Source organism: Triturus cristatus, chromosome 9 (genome assembly GCF_964204655.1).
Source record: "Triturus cristatus chromosome 9, aTriCri1.1, whole genome shotgun sequence".
Taxonomy (NCBI): Eukaryota; Metazoa; Chordata; class Amphibia; order Caudata; family Salamandridae; genus Triturus; species Triturus cristatus.
Window position 1 is genome coordinate 416,698,916 of NC_140592.1, and position 26,603 is coordinate 416,725,518.

A 26,603-nucleotide genomic window follows, 5' to 3' on the forward strand; every position below is an offset into this window, starting at 1 on the left:
TACATAAAATCCCATGCTTCGCTTTCATCGGTTTTGCAGGACGGAAGGAAGAGGTTAGCTTTGAAGGGTTCCACTGCCAGGCTGTGCTTTATAAGTAAGAAGAACTGACTCCGGATCATTAAGAGTGAGTAAGTACCTTTGTTAAACAGGAAGTGTTTCTGTGAGGTAGAAATAAACAACAGTTGATCACGGATTGGTGTTCAGGAAGTTGGAAAGTGCCATAAAAGATGTTGGATAAGGTAGCAGCAGTGTGGTGTAGTGTAAGTGTGAGAATGAATGGAGTTGCGGTTGGATTTACAGGTCGTTGAAATGTGTCTATTGTTTTTATTTTTCTCTTCACAGTGCTAATTTTTTCTGAGTCCTGAAGAAAACCCTAGAATACTTAAGGGGTTCAAAACGCGTCAACAGTTTTTGTAACCATCAAGTGCATTTCAAACCAGAGACAGTGAGGCTCAGGGTTGTGATTGAACAAAGAAGTGTATTTTTTATTTCCATATGAGTCTTTATTGTAGCACTGTATGGTTTCATAGTCCAAAGAGAGTAGCATTAAATATATGATTAATAAGGAGGCTCCTTATAGGCTTAGCAAAGTCAGAACACAAACTCAATTGTTTTTTTTTTTAATAGAAACAAGTTTTATTTGTTCTGGTTTTGTATGGTGTTGATGTGAGAAGTCTGTGTAAGGTGTGTTATATATGTGCTGTGTATGATTTTATGATTATGATAATTTGATAAATAGAACGAGAAATGTTGGAATTTGCAAACAATTGTGAAAAAAAAGACTGAAAAATAAATGGTGATCACATCAATTTGATTATGTGACCACGGACTAAACTAGTATTGGTGAATAAAAGGTAGTATTGGCATGTGTAACTTTCTAAAAGTGGCATTTTCAGAATTGTCACTAAAAATCTGACTTTACCACTAAAGATAGTTTTAAATTATAATTCCTCAGACCCAAACATGACATTCCTACCTGCTCCCAACCAAAAGTTATCACTTATTAAACGTAGTAAGATAAGGCTGTATTATCCTATGGGAGAGGTAGGCTTTGCAATTGTGAAAAACGAACTTGAGAGTCTTTCACTACCAGAACATGTAAAACTTAAACGTACATGTCAAACTTTTTAAATACAAAGCACCCTGCTCTATGGGCTGTTTAGTACTTTCCGCCCTCAAAACTGGCAGAATTTTGGCGACTCCTAATTACACTTATAATGCGGAGTTCTTGCTAAATTCTGCCAATCGCCTTGTGGCAAAATTTGATTTCTGAAAGGCTCTAGAAATGTGAACTGGGGAGCATGAGTGTGATTTGGCATCCCCTAGTGCAATTTTCGAATGTGGGCAGTTTGATCGGTAATGGTAAGAGGATTGCTTCTTGAGTAGATTTGCTGTTGCTTGAGTAGATTTTCTATTCAAGTGGCAGAAAAATCAACTGAAATGGCCATACGCTCTTGACTACCGCATGGTGCCGTTTGCGCTGATTGTTGAGCGCTGCGTGCACTACCGGTGCTAAATTGCAGCGTAACATGTATATTTTATGCCCATTGGCAGAACTCTGTGGAATCTTGCAGAGTTTTCTTAGGGGTGGGCGGAATTTGCGAAATTGCGTTACGCAAATCTCCGCAAAACGGTAAAAAATCTCCGCGAACACGCAGAAATTCCGCGAACACGCGGAATTGCTTGTTCGCGATGCTTTTTTCCTGTTCACAATTGCTGTTTGCATGCTCGGGGAGAAATATCTCGCAAACACGCATTTTGAGAACGCGAACAAGCAAAAATTTCGCGAAATCGCGGAAAGCAGACTTTTGAGCAATTTTGCGTTGTCCGCGGAACGCGAAATTACGCAAATTACGCAAATTACGCGAGCGGAACGGAATTTGCCGCCCAGGCCTAGTTTTCATGTAACTCTACAAAATTCTGTGAAGTAAAACTCCATGTGTTCTGCCTACCCCTGCTGTTTAGGGCCTAGCCTAGGGGTGATTTATATGTATTAAAAAAGAAGGTTGTATATTGGCAAGTCAAAATGTCAGTCTAAAACTGCCCACATAAACTGCAATGGAAGGTCTGAGAGTGGGTTTCAAAGGGCTACTTAAGTGGGTGGCACTTAATTTACAGTCCCTGGGAAAAGGTAGTAGGGACTGACAAGTAAATTAAATATGCCAATTTGTTGTCAGCCAATTATACCATATTTAAAATAGAGAGCACAAGCACTTTAACCCTGAAGAGCAGTGGTAAAGTGTGCAGAGTCCTGAGGCCAAAAAAACGAATTCAACAAAACAGGAAGGGTAAAGGTAAGAAGTATCGGGGACTACGAACCAAAGATGTCAGGTCCTACAAGCATGGTTTCAAGCTGCTTGCAAAATAGCAGTGGTCAGATGCACAGGGCTGGTTGCAACTATCAACGTTTTTTATCTGAAGATTCAGAATTCTTTATGAAATGTAAAGTATTTCAGTGGGGCAAGTATCAAGCTTTTGGCTGGCAAGGGTTTCTTCAAGATGGATACATCACAATCAATCTCTCACTAAAGTTGTTGGTTTTTATGCCAAAAGTAGGGTGATCACCTCACTCCAGGTCATCACAGGCACTGTTTTTAATCCTGGGCTTTAATGTGAAAAACAAACTCACTATAGGTGTGTTAGGGTTGGTTTGCTTCCACTTAGCTAATAAGACTCACATACCTGAAAGTAACTAATTGTGGGTTGGAAGCCCAGGACTAGCAACAGTGCCTGTGAATAAATAGAGTGAAGTGGTCACTCCCAGATAAAAGCTCCAAATGGGACTGAACTGGATTTCATAGCTGCTGAGTTTTTGCACCCCTGGTACAGATTTGCTGACTCTCCTTGGTGCAATTTATTGCTTTCAGAATTAGGGCCTGATTTGAGTTTGACCAATGCACATTTGTGGTGGAGTACCTTCTCCATTGATGGTCCAACTGCCCTATTTATAGTGAAGAGGGCCGTCATGTCTCCTATGACTATGCCCTGCTGACCCCACTGTTGGAAACCCTACACCTACGGACTGACGGAGTTGGGGCCATTGGTTGTAGTTATTTACTCCTGGAAGTAAGTAATTTAGGGCCGTTCCAAAATCAACAAAAGAATGCTGACTTTGTGAGAATGCGTTTAACGCATCTCCCCATTGCAGGTGCATTGATTTTGTGCAGTCTTATTGGGTCATTCAGGTTTCGTGCAATTTACTAAACTGAGCAAGCTTAAACACAGCACTTTATTAACACCTAAACACTTTCTCTTCCACTCCACCTTCTTTCTTTGGCATATTTTCCACATCTTTTTTTATGTACAGTAGTGTTGTCCTAGTATCTGCACTCAGTCCAACTATAATGTAGATATCATTCTATCTCCACAGATGAGGTCCAGCATACCCTTCAGGATACTGAATTCCACTAGGATGTTTTAGCAATGTATTCCATGTATCTCTAGTTGCGTTAGTCAGGGTACAATGCTAGGTTTCCTTTGCATCAAAAACATCAATAAATTAGAGTTAGAATGCAGACACTCATCTTTATTCAGTTATTTTCACCCACTTTAGTGATAACCATACTATATTCTGACATTGGTGGAGTCCTGGTTGTAGTCATGCTTTTTTTAAATTGGGGGTAATCTTCACATATAAGTGAACTGTTTACCCACATTCTGTGTGTCATCTACTCCCACGGATGACACACAGGTTAGTCGTGTTAGAATCTCCCAGTCTAGTCTGACCATGCATCTTGCCTAGTAGTTCTTCCTCTAGGCTGTTTCCCTCCGCCATCTTTCCAATGACATCATGTAGTAACACCGTCAAGTAATAAAATTCAAAGTGAGGCAGTCACAAGAGTTCAGTACCTCATGTTTCTCTGTACTACAAGTCCAACCCAGGCAAAATTTGTAAACTTTGTTTTGCGGTCTTTAACGATTCTTTTGAGATCAAAATGCAACCTTGGATGATTATGGTAACATTTCAGCTTTGGTCAAAGCCGATATAGGAAGCATAATACAAATCTCTACTTTGCAAGGCCAACCATTACACTTTCTGTCTTCAATTTAGGACATCTCTGTATCACAATTCCCTAAATTCCGAAACCAGTCAGTTTTTCAAGCCAGCGGAAGGTAAAGTAGAATTTCAGTATTAAGACCAGGCAATAGGTTGAAGTGACACCAATTTATCTATATCCAAGGTATTATGTCATTTTTAACCACTTTCATTGAAAAGATGTACCAGTATGTTATTGGCATACAGCTCAACACCTTTTCTCTATTGCCCTCAACCACACAATAAGTTTGTAAATATGTATGTAGTGTTCTAACCAGGGGGTTTTATTAGCAAAGTGGAAGGGAGTAGGGATGGAAGACATCCCTGTCAGGTGCTCCTCTCTAGCCCCAGAAATCTAAAAGAAAAAAGCTCTCCTTTTATTGCTTGCCAAACATTTTGGGTAAAATATCTTTAGCCATTTAATAATGGGTGGACTATTGTTTTGCATCACAAAACTCTGAACATGAATGTCTAGCTAAATGTGTCAAAAACTTATTCTCTATCTAATAAAATCACTGGATTATCAGAGAAAGGTTTTTATCATCATGGGAACCAACCTTTCAAGATTCCTGGAAGTGTTTGTTAGACATGAAGCTGGTTGGGTCTGCATCCACCAAATCAGTAATTACTTTCTGCAACCCAACAGCAAATATTTTATGGAATATTTGAGTGGCAACATTCATATTTGGTAGAAGACGATATGCTTAAAGCCCTAGCATTGTTTTATGTATTTTACATCATAATATAGTAAGGTTGAGACTTTTTTGTTTTTTTGCTTACCATGACCTCTGTTTATCTTCTCAAGTAGTGGCATAGATCCTCTGGCACCAAATTCCTCGCCTTGATCATTCAGTGCTTCCTTTACTACATCATAACTGCACAGAATCACCACTGGCTCAGGACCCAGATGAATAGTGTAGACAGGGCCATATTTTTCACCAAGCTGAAATTGAATAAAACACAAATAGTGATAAATGCATTAAAGTCTTGAAATAGTACAGAGCAGTAACTGGAAATATACTGTGAATTATGTGAATTCCTCACCCCCACATCTCGCAGCCTATATGCATAATTTAAAGGCAGATATATTGTAGATACCTTGTCATTGAAAACACTGCCAGCTCTTCCACTTACCTGCAAATATGCAGAGATAACTCCACCAGACTGGAGAAGTTTATGCTCCACTCCATCTGGTTGTGTTATTTTCCTAAATTTTAGAGGTGGAAAGGGTGTTGCATGTTCATGGAAAGTGAAGATGGTACCTCTAACATGGCGTTAACCTGGCCAGGTCCATCCCGGTCTCAGAACCAGTAGTAATTACAAAGAGACATTGAAATAGGTCGCTATCGGGCCCTATATTTATGTCCTAAACTTTAGAGGCCAATAGCTCTATAATTTCTAAATAATAAAGGTGAAAACGTTATAGTAATTCATAACACTGATTTAATACCTCTTTGCTTCACGAGATTTTCTTACTTTTGTCCCTTATTTTGCACTTCATAAAAGTGTTTGCTGTTTCCAGGATGATGTTTTTCTGTATTTTTTTTCATGTAGCCCACTACTCTCGTATAGCACATTGTTTGAGTGAGTTGCCTCTGGGTGTTAATAGCGGTCCTGATTGAGAGATCTGGATTTGAGATGAAGGCAATACACGTGTCTCACGGTGCCTGTCAGTGAGTCAGAAAAGTGTTCAGCATAGATGGCCATTCAATCATTAGCCTCGCTGGTTCACGCACAGCACAATGTTGACATATTTCAGGTGCCATTTTGATTCTGTGCAAATGTGTTCAAAGGAGGTACACAGCTGTCAAAATATTGACCAGGTGAAAGTAAAAGAAAATGCAGTGCTTACAGGTGAATGAGAGTATTGTGTGTTCAAGGGGGGGGGGGGGAGTGAAGTGAAGGAGATGCAAGGAAATGAATGCAGGAGAGAGTCATAAAAAAGGGTGCTGATGAAAAAAGAGATGAGGTGTAACATGGATGGACGAGATGTAGCGAGAAAAAGGGTATACATGTCTAGCATTGAGTGAACATAATGGCCATCACTGAGGTACTCTTAAGACCACTACTCCTTTCTCATGCTTCATTATGGTTTAATTCACTGTCTTATAATTAAAACATTTTCAATATTAATTATTTGCAACAAAGTAATTGACACTAGTCCTGGCTGGTTGTAGGTGTACATCAGTTGTTGTGTTATGTATCTTAATGCTATAACAGAAAGCTTAGCGAGTAACCCAAAAAAATACTGTTCAGGTGACGCACAATGAATATCATATAAATTTAGTTTCCGTTTTCTCACCATGCCCCGAATTGCATAACCCCCGCCCCTTTTAGAGACACCACGCCTTTGTTATACAACTTAAAGATCTGACTTCTAGCATTACAAACAGCGTAACATAAAATACGTACCTCATGAAACCTAGGGTCCTGTTTGTAGTTTTTGGAACCAAGAGAAGACCTCAATATTTACAAGCTTTTAACTGCAAATTGTTTGGTTTTAGGGAAGTCACTTAATGTGCTTCTATTTCAGTTCATTACCTGCTAAAAACAGACTAGGAGCGCATACAGACTTTTCCGTTTGGAAAGCATAAACTACAATGAGAGTGAACAACGGAGGGTATTCTTTAAAAAAAAAAATGAAAAGACATCCAACTGAAGAGCATGCAAAAGAAACATACACATAAAATGTTCTGGTAGAAAAGAGAAGAATCTGTGAAAGAATTATCAGTGAAAGAATTTCATTTGAAGTAATTGCCAATGTTAAGCAGAAGCCAAACAAATGTCAACCACATTGCGTCAATACAGATTGCGTTTAAAACAAAGTTGCAGCACAATATGCTAATCCAATCGAAAGGCAGATGGGAGCATTTAAAGCTGCATGCTCCAACTCCTATTATAACAAACTGTCCTAAACTGCAAATGGCCAAATTCACTTCACCCCCATGCATGCCAAAGTCCCAGTTCATCTTTCAAGCTTGCAAGATGCCAAAGACCCAGTTCTGGTAAGGGGCGTAACGGAGGCCCCCGCAGCCCACGCCGTGCTGGGGCCCCTGGGTTTTTTGTTATGGAGGGGGCTCCCCACCCTCTAAGCCACGCCACTGTATGCCTTGCAGTATGTGTGCAATGGCATGGAATATGAAATAATTAAATGCTCTGGAAATCTGGAACATGCAAGACAGACTTCTTTCATCCTCACGCTCACAAGACATCAAAGCCGGGTAATTGCGAAAGAGCTGCAAACTGATGAGCGCCCCATCTCCACATCCCACCATAGAACATCTTTGACACATTTAGATAAACTTAGCTTAAACATGCCACACCCTCTTGTGCTGGAGACAGCAAGTGGGAGAAATCTCAGCTAAAATAAGTATACAATTTAGTAGCAATTGGGTGATGGAGTGTGTGGAATATTGGTAAAATGGGTAATATCCTCTACTAAATGGGAAGGGTTTAGGGAAATTTAATGAGGAGTGTAAGGAGGTACAGGATAATACAAACTAGGCCAGGTGGAAAGTTCATTCTGCTCGTGGAATCAGCAGAATTTTCAACTCTACATTACTCTTGTAACTTGGAGTTCCGCCCAAATGCTGACATTCACCTACTGAAAGGCTCCACTGTCAAACACAAGTGAGAATAGGCACCCCTGCTCGATTTCCAGTTGCTAGTAGGTTTTAGAGAGAGATTTTCTAACACAGGTGGTCGCGAGTGACCGCAGTCAGAGGGCTGCTTCTTGAGTAGATTGTCCACTCAAACAGCAGCAAAATCAACTTGAATGGCCGTGCGCTCTTGCGCACCACGTGGTGACGTTTGAACACATTTTTCAGCATGGAACAGGCTAACGCCACTAAATCACAGAGTAAGCAGAGCGACAAGCCTTTTTCTTCCCATTGATGGAACTCAGTGGAATCTCGCAGAGAGCTTATGTAATTCCCCGGTATTCCACAGAATTAAATTCTGCGAGTTCCACCCACCCTTAGTGCGAACACACCTCCACAGAAGAGTAAGACCATTGCTATTGACAAATTGTACATTCACAGCTTTAGCGCTGCCAAACAATGGTTAATGTACTTCAGTGTAGTCTTGGAACAAGTCAAACATGGGTATGGTTGAGAAAACACTTACATATTTAAACTAGTGTACGGTGTGAAATCCATACCATGCACTAGCTTTGAAAACTATAACTCGCTCATGCCATAATTTCACCCTTAATAAAACTGACTCGATTAAAAATGTTGCAAGCTATGAATCTTTAATTGGTTTGAGTATGTGTTATTGTTTGATTTCATTTCAATTTTTGGTGTTGTTTTTTATTGGTTGAAATATGTGTGGCTATAAGCACCTTATGCCACTTTGTGTGGCCAACCTGTCACTCTTGGGAGAATTAATTTTTTTAGGATTAGCAAATCATATGCTGGTGGGTCTACAGGACACAAGGAGGGTCTAGGTTGTCCATACCCAGAATAGAATTCCTGAATATGGCGATACATTTTTTTTACCTGCTTATTTTTACCCCCCTCACATGGGCCTGGGAGCAAATGGTGTAATAACTCCCACCCTTATGAAATATTTATTTTGATTTTTCCAACAACAGTGCTGAGTACACCGTGTTGGGGAATAGCAGTCGAAACTGAGTTTTTCTGTAATGTCCAGCCAACAAGTGGCTGATTTGTGAATCCCAGATTGCGAATAGGCAGTTGTTGGCCGAAGTTAGGCCTTTATTTTTTCAAAAAGAGTCATGAATCCATGAATCAATCCACAAGTCAGGTCTAACACCATTGCAGATTTGGTGTAATTCTGTTCAGCCAGCTTTTTGAATCAAAGAACAAAGAATCCTATGGGAATTAAAATGGATAATGGCACTTTTCGCCCCCCCCCCCGATTCTTGGCCCTTACTTGACAATTCTTCACGCAAATTGTCATTAAGGACACAAAGTAAATATAACTCAAACCATCCCCATGGAGAAGTGTGGCTCAATGATTAGAGCGGCAGACCCTGATGCAGAGATCTAGCCCGGGACCAGGGTTCAATTCCCTGCCGCGGCGGGTCTTGGGCTCAAAAATTCCACGGACCTGATAATTCTCGCCTCGGTGCCATTCCAATCATGGAGTCCCACTCTGCAACTCTGGGCAATAGCTTGCTTAATCTCCACAACGGCCCCCACAACGCTAAGGATGCCTGGCCTCCACCTTGGGGGTGCCCAGGAGTGGATGCCTCACAGGGAAAGCCAGGATGGGTTCCACAGCGGTATTCGTACAAGCGCCTTGAGACCCTTGCGGGTTAGTAGTGCGCTATACAAGTATCAATTTATGTACTGCTTATACCCTTTCATAATACATCACTTATAGCATTTTAAATGATAGCATTCATAACAAGACTCACAACATCTTAAATGACATCATTTATGAGAAGAGTGTGCATGGTATAGGGATGAGTTATAGTTAATGTACTGTGGCTAGCAAGTTGACAACACTGTATAAGGAGGTGTAAGAGTTATAGTATGTTTTGGGCGGGGTGCATATTATAAATTTAAGTTATAACTATAAGTATAGAAATTCTAAGATTCTCGTAGTTTTAGCTGGTTTTCTATAGAAATAATTAATTATGTTTTCCTAACCATAGTTCATCCTCAGTCTTTATTTTTTAATTGAATTCCAAAGTGTTTTTTTAAAATGTTTGAAATCACATAATGTTGTTTAACATGGTATCAATTGTTTTTATTTTGTTTTGCATTGTCGTAGTTTTGTGAAAGTTCAAAGATCATGTTGAGGAGTTGAGTGGAGTGGCACAGAGCGGAGTATAGTGTTGCAGAGTGGAGTAGTATTGAATGGAGAAGAATTTCATAGAGTAGAGTGTCACCCTGTGGAGTGTCATAGAGTAGAGTGGTGGAGAGTGTACTGGAGCATGAAGTGCTGTGGTGTGGAGTGTGAAAGAGTGGAGTGTCATAGTGTGGAGTTGCAGAGAGTGGAGTAGAGTGTTGTAGAGTGGATTGACATAGAATTCAGCAGTGTCCTAGAGTAGAGGGGCATAGAGTGTTCTAGAATGATGAAGAGTGTTGTAGCCTGGCATAGAGTAGACTGGCGTAGAGTGGAGTGGTGAAGAGGGGAGTGGCTTTCTGCAGAGTAGCTTGTCATAGAGTAGAGTGGAGTGGCATAGAGTGGAGTAGCGTGTCATAGAGTGGTGTGTCGTACAGTGTCTTAGAGTGGAGGGGTGTGGAGTGGTGTAGAGTGGAGTGACATGTCATAGAGTTGAGCGGAGTGGCGTGTCATACAGTGGTATATCATAGAGTGGAGTAGGGTAGCATATCGTAGTGTGGGATAAAGTGGTGTAGAGTTGAGGGGCATAGGGTGGAGTAGAGTGTTGTAGAGTGGAGTTGTATGTCATAGAGTGGCATGAAATGTAGAGTGGAGTGGATTGATGTAGAATGGAGTGGCGTGTCATAGGGTGGAGTGGAGTAACGTGTCATAAAATGGAGTGGAGTGGCATGTCATGCAGTGTCTTTTGTCATATGTCAAATTCTTTTTAGATTTCAAGCGGTACTGTTGTACTTCTTAGTAAATTCACTGCAGTACATTGTAAACTTTAAAAAAATATATAAATCAATAAAAAGACTTTTCCCTAACATCTACAGACTTTCCTGAACTCCCTCAGTTCTTCCTATGCATAACAAAAAGAGAAGTAATCTATATTTCCATTGAAAACACAGAACAAAGAGAAGGTGTGGTCTAAACAATATAGCTGCTTTTTATTTTACGAGGTCCTTGATTAACCAATACTATTCTGTTTCTTCATCGCCATGTACTGTGCTTCACTGTGAAGACCATTAACCCACCATAAAGGAGATTCTTGCCAAATTTCATGTAAGCCCATTAAGACATTTTGTCGTCAGGTCTGTGTAAAAAGTCTAATGAAAATGCATTGGTTGAAAAAAGAGTTTTGCCCCCCCTCCCCCTTTGCACCCCCTTAACTAATCACCACAAAACTTTGCAGCTTCATCCCATACAGAAAAAAGAATAGGCCTGCAAAGTTTCATGGAGATCCATCAAGTGGTTATAAAGCTTTCAGCAAGCAGATATCTAAGGATTTCATATCGCTGGGAATCCTAACTATAACTACAGAGTGGCTACGACAACAAATAATAGAGGACAATGATATAGTAATAATCTGACTGGAGGAACATTACTTAGGGCAGAGACTCAATTTCTAACTTTGGAATTTTTCTATAGTTAGGAGTCAGGTTTTGACTATGCAAAAACAAGGATTTATTTGTATTTGCTTATAAGGAAATTAAGACTGCTAAAACTGTTTGAGAGACAGAAAAGAAAGCGCGTAAATTACAACCCTAAATCTAGAAGTGAGGCAAGGGGGCGTGGTCTCACTACACATGGAGTGAGACACCCGCCGAAAGAGCTCCGGCCAGCCGCTGCCTTTTTAAGCTTTTATTGCGACAACAAGGCTTTCCCGGCGACGCTGCCTGGAGCGCCTGGACACCGTAGGTGATCGGGAATCCTGTGCCTGTTTGGTGCACTCCCTTGACTGCTGGTGGTGGTGCTCTTGGTGGCTGTGGTGCCGGGGTACGGCGCGGGTGTTGGCGGCTGCCATTTTGAGTCTCCCAGGCCCGAAGAGTTCCTGGACAGTGAGGGCCTGCTTTTGGCATACAGCGACACCCTAGGGAGCACTGCCTGACTCCCTGGTAATCGGAGCAGAGGTCTGGCTGCTCATGCCCATGGCTTTGGTGCAGAGAGGGTGTGTCGCTCCATGGCTGCTGTGACCACCACCATCTTGGGTCTCCCGGCACGGTGCGGGAGAATGGGCCACGGAGCCCTTGGCTGACTTCCCACCACATGGTCAGCCCTCTTGAGGTCCTGCCAGGCCGTCTTCCGCGAAGAGATGTCTGGCGACTCACACCGGTTCCCTCCCCCTGACTCATCTCCTCCTTCTGCTGACGGCCAATGCCACAACTAGACCCTGGACTGGCCTTACTGCCCCCCTGGGCTCTCCACCAAGAACTCACTGGAGGAGCATTCCCTACAGCCCTAAAGCATTTGAGGCCCTGAAACTATACTGAGCCCTCACCTTCTGCCTGGGGCACGACCACTGGGGACCCTCCTGATCCTACTTTCCTGAACCCTGTAGCCCGGACACCTTGGGGCCTCCTGGTGACTTGCATTGTAGGCCTGGTTCAGTGCGGGCCCCCCTCGAACTTTCCTGTTGTGCCCTTCCCTGCGCATTCCCGCAGGTGGCCTCCTCTCCCTGTCACATACCTGGCTCCATTTCCTGCACGGCCCCGCGCGTGATCGCTGGTAGAGCAATCGCACCTGCAGGGGATTTACAAGGTTGCCTCCCTCATCCTGCTTGTGACCTTGGACCTCTTGTGCTGCTTGGTGGGGCCTTGAGGGGCGTCAGACTCTAAGGGGACACTTGTTGCCTTGCTGTGGATTGCCCTCCTCCTCCACACTGCGGAGGCTTCTACTATATACAGAGGGTGGCGCCCGGCCTCCTGATACACTCTTCTGCCCTGGCTCCACACTCGGCACGTGGGTGCTTGAGGGGTCATGCAAGGTTCTAAGGCTGGGAAGGACATAGCTGCACCTATGAAGGACAAGCCTGTGACGGCCCTGTGGAACAAACCTGGTTCTACCCCTGCTGTGGCCAACTTTTTGCAAGAACTCAAGTTCGAAATTGGATCTTTCCAAATTGAGGAACAAACCTGTGTTAAGGAGCTCAGGAGAGATGTCTAGGAAATTGGAGGGAGAGTAGATGATCTTGAGAAGACGGTTGACGCGCGCACAGAGGATCAAAAGCAACTTTGGCAACAATTGGCCCTCTTGGAGGAGCAACATATTGAGCTCCAAATTATGCAGGAGGACTTAGAAAATCAGAGCCACCGTAACAATCTGCGCCTAAGCGGTGTCCCGGCTGGGGCAGAGTGCTCTGACATTAGGACTTTTGTTGCAGATCTGCTACAGAAAATCAGAGAAGATGACGATGCCTCTCTGCCTGCGCTTAATCGAGCAAACCGCGTGTCTGGGCCTCCTGGTCACTCTGGTCTGGTCCCCAACATAATGGCCAGGGTCCACTTTTTCACGGAGAAGGAGGCCATCTTTACGGTAGCACGCTCCAAGTCAAACTCAACCAACAAGGTCTCTCCCATACAACTCTTCCAGGACATTGCTCCTACCACGCTTCATCGCCACAGGGACTTCAATCCCATCACCGACAAGCTTCGTGAGTTGGGCGTCCAGTACCAGTGGGGCCATCCTTTTGTGCTCATCTGTCAATGGGAATCCAAGCGCTGTGTTCTGCAATCCCTTCAGGAGGCCTCTCAACTACTCCACCTGCCGATCACCTCTCTGCCGTCCAGCCCTTCACGCCTGCCGTCTTTGGGACGAGAGCCAGCGAAACCACAATGGGCTAGAGTGCGCAAACCACAGCGCCTGTCTAAGCGGGGGGAGCACTCCTCTTCTCAAGCCAAACATAACATCATCCAACACCTTCAATCCCTAGACTGAGGACGGTCCCCCTCCCATTCTCAGCCTACGTAGAACTGAACGACCAGCACGCTTCAAAAGGCCATTATTCTTCTTCGTCCCCGGCAGTTCCCCATGGAGACGGGGTTGGATTTTCATACTGATTGCTTGTTCATTTCTTGCCCTGAATATATCGTGGCAGCGGTGCCGGTGTGCACCTCCTGACAACAGTGCTGATTCTCTGAGACCCGCTCCCCCTCCTATTCCTCGGAGTGTGACATCTCTGGGATGACTTGTGCCACTGAGGCTAGCTTGCTCCTAGACTGGAGTAGGTCATGTTCGCGATGTTGGCCGTTGTTCAGTTTGGATCTTTTGCTTATCTTTTTTCCTTCCCCCTTTTCTTTTCTCCTTCTTTTTTCCTTCCTGTCTGGAGGGAGGGAGGGTCTTGCAACTAGGAGTGCGGCATTTCTCAATCGAGGGCTGTTAATTGGTGTATTGGCTCCTCTTTACATTGTGCTGGGCATTGAGATATAATCTGGTTGTGTTTTATGAAGGTTTGACGGGGAAGGTCGGGGGGCTCTACATTACAATCTATTCTCACAACTCGTGATGGCACTTGTATGTAGTCTGCTCTTACCATGACTTCTGTACCCTGCTTGAAACTCCTCTCCCTTAATGTAAAATCTCTTAACTCCCCACAAGCATCTTCAAATTTGGCTTTTTGTACTACAACAGAACCCAGACGTTATCTTCTTACAGGAGATTCATCTGTTAACGGCAGACACTTCCTGTATGGCTCACCCTAAATACCCGCTCCAATCCTGGGCATCTGCACCTACAAAAACAGCTGTGGTGGCTATCCTCTGCAGGGAAGGTATTTAACAGGGGGTTCCCAAAGCGATCCGTGGCATAGATGGTAGATTCCTTCAATCAGAGTCCGGATCAGGTCAAGCACATTCACACTTTGCAATTTTTATTCTTCCAATCAAGAGCAGGATTTCTTCATTAGGGAACTCCTACGGGAACAGATAACGCATGACGATCACCAGCTTATCCTGGGGGATGACTTTAACCTAGTGTGGAGTGCGGGACTAGACTGTAGTGATGGTTTGTTTCATGGGGCGGGGGTCATGTCCGCTTCTCTGAAGAAACAACTTACTGATCTCGGATTACTAGATATTTAGCGCTACCATGCTCCAACTATGCGAAAGTACTCCTATTAATCACATGTCCATCGTTCCTACTCTGCATTGATTTACTATTTGTTACACACACCCTGATTTGTGATGTCCTCTCGGCTTCTATGTCTGATATCTCTGTCTCGAGTCATGCCCATGTGGAGCTCCTGTTGCATGATCGCACACCCCTCTCCTTTGTTGGAGACTCCCCCAGGTCCTCTGGGACCCCGTGGACCTATCTGAGATCCGTGATGCTATCATGTCTTATTTCTCATCCATTGATCTACATGAAACTCCTTTTCCCGTGGTCTGGGACGCCTTCAAAGCCATGATTCGGGGTCGTATAACTTCTATTGCGATAGCTCGGGATCCTGAGGCTCCGCTATTTGAGAACAATCTGTCCCGTGACATAAAAACACTGGAAAAACTAGATAAGGAACATTCTCTTGCCCTCCACAAGCGACGCCTGGCCTTGCTTCATGGTCAGCTATGGGCCCATAGGACTAACAAGGCGGAGCACGCTCTCTTGGCATTAAAGCAAAGATACTATGAAGGGGGGGACAAGGTGGGAACTGTTCTAGCTCGTCACCTCCGGAAATGGGCCGTAAATTCTCACATTGCTAAAATAAAAGTGGATGATGGCACACGGGCTACCATTGAAACCGCCAAACTAAAAGCCTTCCACGACTACTACTCATCTCTTTACATACGGGATCCACCTAACCTGGATCAGATCCAGGCAGTCCTGGGGGAATATAACTGGTCTCCGATTGGTAGACACCATGCGCAACCTATTGAAGACCCACTTATGCTGGAGGAACTTACTGGTGCGCTAAAAGAGCTCCTCCTTGGTAAGTCCACGGGCCCGGATGGTCTCCTGGTCTCTTTTTATTGCACTTTTCTCCTGTAGATACAAGAGCATCTACTTCACCTTTTTAACTCTTTCTCAGATACTGGAGTACCCTCCACCTCTATGGCGCTGGCCGAGATCGCACTGTTTCCCAAGCCAGGGAAGGATCCCCCGTTATGTTTCTCTTTTCACCCCTTTGCGCTTTTAAACACAGATCTCAAACTCTATATTAAAATTTACGGCTCGATCCACATCTACCTGGGCGTATTGAGCCAGATCAGGTTGGCTTCATCCGACATCGGCATGGCGCGGATAATGTGCGGCGCATCGCTCATTTGGTCGGGAAGGCGCACCACTTGAACATACCGGCGTGCTTATTGTCACTCGATGCTGAAAAAGCATTTGACCGGGTGGATTGGGCCTTTCTCCGGGCCGTTCTGCATAAAATAGGGCTGGGACCCCAGATGATTGCTAGGATCATGGCTCCCTACCGCTCACCTCAAGCCCAGGTCCGGGTCAATGGCCACTTATGGGTCCTATCAATGTCCACAGGGGCACCAGGCAGGGATGCCCTCTGTCCTCCCTATTGTTAGAGCCTCTTGCCATCATGATATGCCAGTCTCCTGACATTACTGGCATTGTTCTCGGAGGTGTGGACCATAAAATAGCTGAATTTGCGGAGGACCTCCTCCTCACATTGTCCCAGCCACGACCCTCTCTACCTGTCCTTCATATGTTGCTTCAGTCTTTTGAACTTGTCTCGGGCCTTTAAATTAACCACGCAAAATCGTGGGCCTTGAATCTCACAATCCCTGAATCTGAGATTCTTGTGCTTCAGTCTCTTGTCCCGTATCAATGGGCCTCCCACTCCATTCGGTACCTAGGTCTCAATTTGACCCCTAACCTTAACACGTGGTCACAAGCCAATTGGCACAAATGTAAAAAGGCCATTTTAGAGGATCTGTGGATGTGGAAATCTCTCCCTCTTTCCTGGCTGGGCCGTCTGAACGCAGTCAATATGTCGGTGCTATCAAAAATATTATATCTATTCCAAACTTTGCCCCATGCTTCTTCTGCAGCACCAGAGTTAGAACCTTCAGCGCAAACTTACTAACTTCATTTGGGGGGACGACGGCCACGCTTTTCTAATAAAATACTTATGCTACCGCGGGACGGGGGGTCTGGCATTACCCAATTTAATGGATTACTATTGGGCCTCTCACCTTCGTTTTATCTCGGAATGGGTTGCATGGGAGAGCGAGAAGGTCTGGTTCCATATGGATAGGGCGGTGGCCTGCAGACCCAAATGGGATCTCGCCTGGCTTTCACAGAAGGCTTGGCCGCGCAGCGCCTATATGGCCATCCCAACAAAAACCATGCTGGATATTTGGGATAAGCTAGCATTGTCCAGGGGTCTCACTTTTTTCCCGTCCCCTCATAATCCTATTACATGCAACCCACACTTTCCACCTGCCCTGCATCCACACTCCTTCTTGGCCGGTCAGATAGGGGTGCCGGACACTCTGGGACCTTTTTAAGGGAGAGATCTTTAAATCCTTCGGACAATGCAAACAGGAATTTCAGCTCTCCGAGGGGGTAAAACTACAGTATCTCCAACTTCGGCACTGGGTACAGGCGTCATCTTCTAGTCAGGGAGCCACTCGCCCTTTTACCCCCTTCGAACGGCTGGTGCACTCCTTTGATGGCTCCAGCGGTCTGATCTCTCGCACATATCAAGTTCTTCAACACGCCTCCATGTTATTCCTCATACTTATCACGATGGCAGTCCGACACCTCTGCTGACATCACACCTACACAATGGGACCATCTATGGCGCGACATCCCGAGGGTTTTCCGCAGCATCTCTCAGAGGGAATCTGCATACGAAGTCATGACACAATAGTATTACACCCCCCTTAAGTTGCACAAAATGTTCCCCAACTCCTCTCCTATTTGTTGGCGCTGCATGAGCGCTATTGGTGATTTTCTCCACATTTGGTGGCAATGCCCGCTTTTGACCGCCTACTGGAAGGAGGTCCTTAGTCACATCAAACAGGTGATTGGTTACCTACTGCCCGAAGCCCCGTCCACAGTCATTTTAGGCCTCAAGCCAGTGAACCTACTTGCCGTGACGCGCAGGGACTGGCACCTAAGCTTACACATGCTTGCCGCAGCTAAACGTCATTGGTTCATAACATTTCCCACTGTAACTGTTGAAGGACCCCACCCATTTTAATCATTCTTGTTGGAGCATCTTTAGAGAGACATCTCTTTTCCCACAAGAACCCTTTTTGCTTTTTCTTTTTGGTGTTTTTCAAAAAATATCAAACAAAATAGCATCTGGACAGCAGCAGCAGCAGGAGGAAGTATCTTCTGAATAAGAATTCTTGCAAGAGGCACCACGTCCACAGAGGCCAGAATCTGTCGTGTGGAAATTCGTAACTTTTCCACCTGGCGAGAAGAAAGTAAATGCGAGAAAGGTGACATGCAAAATTTGTGACCGAGTCCTGTCAAGAGGTAGTGAAAAATAATACTCTTGTGGCACTGCTTCTATGTACAAGCATCTCCGGACCACACATCCTCTCAATCTTGCTCGGGAGGAAATGAGGCGAGCTGCTTTGAACCCCTCACCTGCTGTGGCAAGTGCACCTGGAGCATCCTCGGGAACACCTGCAATGGACATTAAGCCAGAATTTGCCTTTCTCGAGCAACACTGCGTGAAGTGTAAGAAACTTATATGCTTCGGTGAGCAGTCGGTGGATGCAGTTTGTGCTGCGCAACGCAACCATCATTGTTAATTTTTTTGTTTTTTGTTTTTAGAATGATAAGTAATTCCATATGTTTCCTGTTTTATTCGTTCTTTTTTATGTTCATTTTTTGAAAAAAACAAAAAAAATACAAATTTATTTTAAAAAAATTACAAAAGAAATAAGAAGAAAAAAGTTCTTATCAGAACTATCTTATCTGGTTAAAGAAAGAACTATAATTGCAAGGTAATGAGTGAAAGTTTGGTTGAATATATGTATTCCGCATGATTGACTGAAAGAATGCATTAGGAGTGTATGGTGAATTTATAGGTGAAGATTTATGAGGAAGTACTACAGCGTGACACTGCAAGGTCTTTAGCTGCACTGCACTATGGCACTTCCGACTCACAGGGATGTGACATATGTACATGAATATGTTGCACCTCTTTGCTTCCCTCTGCACTGCTGCACAAACTGCAGCCATGCGGTGACACAGGCACCTTTGCACCATGGTGCAAGGATGTCTGTGTAGTGTGGAGATTGTTTTTGTGCAGGAAGGGACGCCTTCCTGCACTAAAACAATCAGTAAAGGCATTTTCCTCTTTCAATGTATGCTGTGGAATGCAGCATGCATTGAAAGAGGAAAAAATTAGGAGAAATGAAAACAATTCTCCTCGTTGCGCCTTGCTACACCAACTCTAGGATGGAGCAGCATACACACACATCTCCAGATTTACGATTTCTCATAAATCTGGAGATGTGTCTTGTTCTATGGGTGTTGCGTGGGAACACCCACAACAACGCCTATGGGACACCCCGTCAACGCAAAGTTCTGTTTATGAAGGGGTCGTATTTACAAGGAGAGGAAAAACCACGCAGGGTGGCTTTTCCTCTCCTTGTAAATATGAAGGAGTGCCTGGCGCCATCACTACGTTACAAAAAGTGACGCACTGGTGGCGTAGGGTGCTTGTAAATCCGCCCCATAAGTGCTTAGGTATTGGCAGACTGATACAATAAGAACATAGTGCTGGATGGGTGATTGAAGAATTGCATGAGACTGACAGGAGGTATCCTACACTGCATGGGTACTACTTCAGTATTTAATGGAGTGGACCAATAGTATGTATCTGCTTAGAGATTTGTAGGGTTTATGCACAGAATATTTTATGTGTACTTGTGTTGGTGCCTAGGTCATTTTATAAGAATACCACTAGTAACTGGAATGATGAGAGTGCTGCAAACAGAGTGAACACTTAATTTATAAGTGCTTACGTATTGGTGGAGTGATAGGATAAGTAGATAGTGGTAGATAAGTGATTAAAGAAGTGCATGGGACAGACTGGACGATTCCTACACTGCATGAGTACTAACTGGGTAGTTAGAAGAGTGTATCAATAGTATGTAGCTAGTTAGAGGTCTGCTTGGATAGTGCACACAATATTATAGATGTACTTCTGTTAGTAGCTAGGCCATTCCATAAGTTCATGACTAGTAATTAGAATAATTGCAGTATTACAAACAGAGTATATAGTGAATTTATAAGTGCTTAGGTATTGGTGGAGTAATAGGATACGTAGATAATGCTGGATGGGTGATTGGAGAAATGCATAGGACAGACAGGAGGATTCCTACACTGCATAGGTACTAACTGGGTATTTAGAAGAGCATATCAATAGTTTGTAGCTGGTTAGAGGTGTGCATGCATAGTGTACAAAATAATGTACCTGCACTTGTGTTTTTGACTACGCCATTCCTTAAGTATACGACTAATAAATGGAGCAATTTCAGTGTTGCAAAGAAAGTGCGTGCTGAATTTATAAGTGCTTAGGTATTGGTGGAGTGTTAGGATACGTAGATAGTGCTGGATGGGTGAATGGAGAAGTGCATGGGGCAGACAGATGGATTCCTAGACTGCATAGGTACTAACTGGGTATTTAGAAGAGCGTATCACTAGTATGTAGCTGGTTAGAGGTCTGCATGCATAGTTTACAAAATATTGTACCTGCACTTGTGTTAGTGGCTAGGCCATTCCTTAAGTATATGACTAATAACTGGAGTAATTTCAGTGCTACAATGAGAGTGCATGCTAAATTTATTATTGCTTAGGTATTGGCAGAATGATAGGATACGTAGATAGTGCCGGATTGTTGAATGGAAGTTCATGGGACAGACAGAAGGATTCCTAGACTGCTTAGGTACTAACTGAGTATTTAAACGACTGTATCAAAGCTATGTAGCTGATTAGAGGTCTGCATGCATAGTGCACAGATTATTGTAGCTGTACTAGCATTGGTGTGTCTATGGTTTCGAGAATGGTAGTCTGTATTTTAGGATGTGGAGAGGTGCATCAGATGATCACGTAGATGATGTCATCAGTGATGTAATTTGAGATGTCATCAGTGATGTCATCAGTGACGTCACTGACCATGTCATGAGTGATGTAATATGTAACGTCATCAGCAGTGCATTACTTTAATCCAAAAAGCTGGCGGCCATATTTGCCTGGTCACAATGTGAAAATTCAGGAATTGATACAATAAAGAAAAGAAAACAAGTGTTAATATGCACACATTGCCAATTCAGCATATCTTGCCCCATGACCGCCATACCTGTATGTTCGTCAACGTGACTTGTTCATAATAAACATACTTAGAATTGCAAACATCAACATAAACAATGGACTGCGCATTACTTTAAAGTGAAAGGCTATCGGCCATATTAATCTGGGCACGTTGCGTATTATAATGGTTCTTACACGAAAGAAAAGGAAAAAAAGGGGTGTTAATATACACACACTATCCCTAAATAAAGTTCTAGCGATTATAGTTCCATTCCATTCACAGCTCATTTGAGATGTCATGAGTGATGTCATGAGTGATGCAACTGACCATGTCATGAATGATGTAATGTCTGAGGTCATTAGCAGTACATTGCGGGGGCGTAAGTTATAGTTAGCTCAGGTAACTATAACTGCTGAATTTCACTGGTTGTGTATGAGTGAAATCTGAGTCTAACTATACCGTCCCTGTAATCTTTGTTTTTTTCAGCAATTTCTAGTTTTTTTTTAACGTTAAGTAAGATGCATATCACAATGGATGGTGGGGGGTTGGAAGCAGGGCCTGGCATTGTGCTGCAACCACCCAAGCTTGCTGCTCCTGCCTTCCCTCCACCTAGTCATCCATTGTCCAAGTCCATGTCCCTGCTCCCTTATTACAGCCCTGTGTGGCCGTTGTTCTGCCACTGGCCTTCCCGCCTTCTCTGAACAGTTAGCTTGCTGTCCCATCCACCTCGTCACTATCCTCTGTTGTCTGAATCCATGGTCTAGGCTCCTCCCTCCTGCCATGCATGGTCTGATGTGCTGCCACTGCCTTCCATTTAGCATGATGTACCAGTCCACTCCTCCTGCCCTCCATTGCCCAATTCTACGCCCCATCATTGACCTCCTGCTTAGCCTCTGTGCTTAGCTTGCTGCCCATATTCTCCATCCCCCTGCCCTCCGATGTCTTTGTGCATGCCCCTGCTCCATCCTTTTTGCCCACCGTGTTCCATGGACCTGCCACTCCTATCTACTCTGAGTGTTCTGTTGAGCTGCCACTCCCCTCCCACCTGCCTAGCATTGTCAGATGACTGTAACCTGTCCCTGCCACACCCACCTTGCCTGTCCACATTCCATACCCCTATCCCCTTCCTCCTGTCCTCCATGGTCCATTTTACTGCCACATCCGCCTGCCCTCCCTGGTCTGCTGTGCTGCAACTGCTCCTCCTGTCTACCCCGCGTGGTCTGTTGTGAGGCCCCTTCCCCTGAACTCTTGTCTGCGCCCAGGTCCTGACCCTCCCTTCTATCTCCATGGTCCTTTGTGAATGCCCCTGCACCCTTCTTCTTGCCCATCATAGCCATTGTGCTGCCACTAACCCTCCTGCTTGCCATGCATGGTCTTCTGTGCTGCCACAGCCCCTCCCACCTTCCCTGTGTGGTCAGCTAGCTGCCCCTGACCCCCTCCCACCTTCTCTCCATGGTCTGTGTATATGCCATCATAGTCTCACTGTTGCTCTCCATGGTGTGTCTTGCTTCTAGTGCCCATCCTGCCTGACCTCCATGGTCATCTTGCTGCTCCTGCCCTGCCCCCTTGCCCCCAGCCCTCTGTTTCAATGTGCAGACCCCTATTCCCTCCCTCCTGGCTAGTCTGTTCCAATGTAATGCCCCTGATCCGTCCCTCCTGCCCTTTATGGTCTGTTATGCTGCAGCTTTCTTTCCTGTCTGTCCATTATGGTCAGCTAGCTACCATTGCCTCTTTCCCCTCTGTTCTCTGTTGTCAATGTGCATGGTCCTGTCCCCTCCCTATTGCTTTCTATCGATTGTTGTGCTGCACTCCCGTCCCGCATGCCCTGTGTGGTGTATTGTGCTGCTGCAAACCCTGATTCCTGCTCGGCAGGGTCAGTTTGGTGCACCTCTCCATTTCCCTCCTGTCCTCTGTTATCCGAGTCCATGTCCCTACCCCAATTCCTCCTGCCCTCCATGATCCAATGTACCATACTTGCGAACATTTTGACCTTGGAAAGAGGGAGATTTTGAAAAACAACTGGGGTATTGATTTTCCTCTTTGAGTTACATTGAAAAAGAGGACATTGTAGACAGGAGACAGATCAAATAAAGCCCATTTGAGCTTAAAAACATTGGACGTTTCCTGGCTGAATCGGGTCTGTTGGCATGAAGGGTTGTACTACCACTGCCGCTTCCTTCTGCCCACAATGGTCTATTATATTGCCACAGCCTCTCTTGCCAGTCCTGTATTGTTGGTTTATTGCCCCTGTCCCCCTTTCCACTGCCCTCCATACTCTGTTGTGCTGCCACTGCCCTTCCTGCCTGCCCAGTGTGGTCAAATTGTTGCCTCTGCACTCTCCTACTTGCCTTCAATTTTCATAGTCCGTGCCCCTGGCCTCTGCCTCTCAAGAGTATCCTAACGAACAACAAGATTGCTAACATTCTATATTTATTACAAAAGTGTGGAATGCCTGACGTCATCTTGATGTAATCAAAACTGTAATGCCTAGAGCATTTCCTTTAGAAATTACATATATGAGAGGGTCTTATTTGCAGCAAAATTATGGTTAGTGCTCTAAAAAACTAAAATGAGGTCATATTTTCTGAGTTTTCAAATAGCGACAAAGAACTTTTAAATTATTTGTAATCTTAGTTTTTTTATCCAGTTGACCACTTGATTAAATGTTGCATCCAAGGGGAGAGGGTGTGGTGTTACTTCCAGAGCTGCAGACTTTGCAACTGGGGAACCAGGTTGGAGTTTCTGCTTCAGCTCAACATTCTGTGATTCTGGTCAAATCACTTAATCTCCCCATTTCTAAAACCAAAATGAATTTGCTCTTGTGTGATGTAACCAATGTTCATGTAAAGCACTCCAATACCTGACAAGTCTGCATTATATAAAACTGAAAATACACAAAAAATAAGTGTTTTGCACACTTATGTCATTGGGCTACATTTGGGCTACATCTGGGTGATATTTGGGCTACATTTGGGCTCTTTTGTCTCTGGTGGCCATTTTAGGAGATTTATTTGTTATGAAGTTTCCTAATTTCCTCATTTACTGCAGTCTCCTCAGTAGGAAATGCTTTCAGTTTTTTACTTTGATTCCATCAAGAAGGTATTCAGATATGTCACACATTTGCCATAAATTCTGAATGTTAGCACTCTAGTTGCTCATTAGATCACTGTAGTAAAGCTACTGCTCACCACGGAAGTCTGCTGCTAGTATTAGAAGTGCATGTTTCAGTCTGCATATCGGAATTTTTTAATGAAATAGAAGAGGATTTGAGAAGTCACTCAAAATGTGCCCTAATTTTTCTTTCTTCAGCACTAATCATAATTTCTATGGCAAAATGAACCCTCTCATTGTGTTCCTTTTTAAATTAAATGTTTTAAGTGTTACCGGTTTATTCCAATCAAGATGGCTTCAGGTGTGCCATACTTTTGTCATAAGTAAGACAGTAAGCGCTCTAGTTGTTCTTAAGAATACTCTGGGACATTCTGTCATTGGGCTATACTTGGGCTACATCTGGGTGGTATTTGGGCTACATTTGGGCTCTTTTGTCTCTGGTGGCCGTCTTGGGAGCTTTATTTGTTATGAAGTTTCCTAATTTCCTTATTTATTGCAGTCTCCTCAGTAGGAAATACTTTCAATGTTTTACTTTGATTCCATCAAGAAGGCATTCAGATGTGTCACACATTTTCCATAAATTCTGAATGTTAGCACTCTAGTTGCTCATTAGATCACTGTAGTAAAGCTACTGCTCACCAGGCAAGTCTGCTGCTGGTATTCAAAGTGCATGTTTCAGTCTGCATGTCAGAATGTTTTTATGAAATAAAAGAGGATTTCAGAAGTCAAAATGTGCCCTAGTTTTTCTTTCTGAAGCACTAATCATAATTTATACGGCAAAATGAACCCCCTCATTTTGTTCCTTTGTAAATTAAATGTTTTAAGTGTTACCACTTTATTCCAATCAAGATGGCTTCAGGTGTGCCTTACTTTTGTCATAAGTAAGACTGTTAGCGCTCTAGTTGTTCTTTAGAGCACTCTGGGAAGCTGCAGTAGAACACAAAGGAATCAACTGACAGTCTCTGCCCTTGTTGGATGTACATGTTTTACTGAGAATGTCAGACTTCATTCTTACATGACTGAGAAAGATAATGTGAATTTACAGAAAATATGCTCTCAGTTTAGCTTATAGATCACCTTCCAAACCTCTGTGGGAAAAGTATGAGAAAATAGTTTTCTCTCAAACATGGTTCGTGATATCACAGCAGAAGGCTTTTTCACATGGTAATATCACCTTAGAACACACCACAATTCCTAAAATGAGTATGGTACCATCAACAAATGATTTATAATGTAACTAAAGTCTTAAAACCTTCTATTAACTGCAGTGCTTTTTAATGAGGTGCTATCATGTATATTGGTCCCAAGATGGCTGCCAACACTTCGTGGATGAAGTACTGACAGCCAATCAGATCTCACGATGAGATGTGTGGTTAGGCTCCGCCCAGATATGTATGTGATTTTACTTTTGATTTTCTCAGGAACTACTGAACAGATTGACACCATATATGCAAAAGGCACATGCCTGACCTGAGGACTACCTCTTTGCCAAATTTCAAGTAATTCTGTTCAGCCGTTCTGGCTGTACCTTGGACTAAAGGTCCCTATGGAAAATTGCATGTGGAAAACGCGTTTTGGGACCCCCTTTTTTTCTCAGCCCCCGCTTGACGAATCCCCCCGAGACTTTCAGGGTAGGAGCGGAGCGGAGCGCTCCACCTATTTTGAAAATTTCGCGAGGATTCGTCAACCGGCGCCAAAGTTATTCCAAATAGAATGTTGCGGATTTCCTATGGAAACACGGTCCTAACTATAACTATCTACTGGCGATATATTACCTACTGGCGGTCGCCAGTAGGTAGTTATAGTTAGGACCCTGTTTCCATAGGAAAAGAGCAACATTCTATTTTGAATAACTTTGGCGCCGGTCGACGAATCCTTGCGAAATTTTCAAAACTAATGGGGTGCTACGCTCCGCTCCTACCCTGAAAGTTTCGGGGGGATTCGTCAAGTGGGGGCTGAGAAAAACGGGGGGGTCCCAAAACGCGTTTTCCCCATGCATTTTTCCATAGGACCTTTAGACACAGCTACAGCCCGAACGGCTGAACAGAGTTACTTGAAATTTGGCAGAGAGGAAGTCCGCAGGTCAAGGAAGTGCCTTTTGTAGGTCTGGTGTAAATCTGTTCAGTAGTTCCTGAGAAAATAGCATTTAAATCAATATATATATCTGTGGCAGCTTACGGTGCGCTTACCGTGCGCTTACCGTAAGCTTACCGTACGCGTACGGTGACGTGCGCGAGCGCGATTCTGATTGGTTGTCACATGACTGTAAACATTCGAATCGGGCGAAATCAGGAAGTGTCGGCCGCCATTTCATGTGTTTCACACAGAAAAAAAAGGGAGATAACTTGAAAAGGGGGCAAGGAAGAGAGTTACAGACCCCCTAACATTTGAAGGGGGTCAAAAAAGGACAGAAAAGTACAAAAAAAACATTTATTAATTTTAAAAAAAAATCGTGGGGTACGCGTACGGTAAGCTTACGTTGAGTTTACCGTACGGTAGAAAAAAAAAAGAAAAAAAGAAATAAAATTCAGATTTAAGTGTTTAGATATTAGGGGGCTCTAAAAAGAGCCGTTGTGTTTATGAAGTGATTTGATTTTTAAGTGGTACCTACAAGTAAGTACCGATGCAGAGTCTAAGGTTCAAGAGGAA

At 43.9% G+C, this 26,603-nt stretch overlaps 1 protein-coding gene across 2 annotated transcripts in view; it reads right to left on the reverse strand.

Moving 5' to 3' along the window:
* The window catches only part of LOC146798073 (cytochrome P450 2G1-like), a 998,619-nt gene that overhangs the window by 867,726 nt on the left and 104,290 nt on the right, over positions 1-26,603 (reverse strand). For both annotated transcript variants that reach the window (XM_085625291.1, XM_085625290.1), the window contains exon 2: positions 4,817-4,979. In XM_085625291.1, the coding sequence (XP_085481417.1) occupies positions 4,817-4,979 (163 nt within the window). The remainder of the gene's footprint in view (positions 1-4,816; positions 4,980-26,603) is intronic.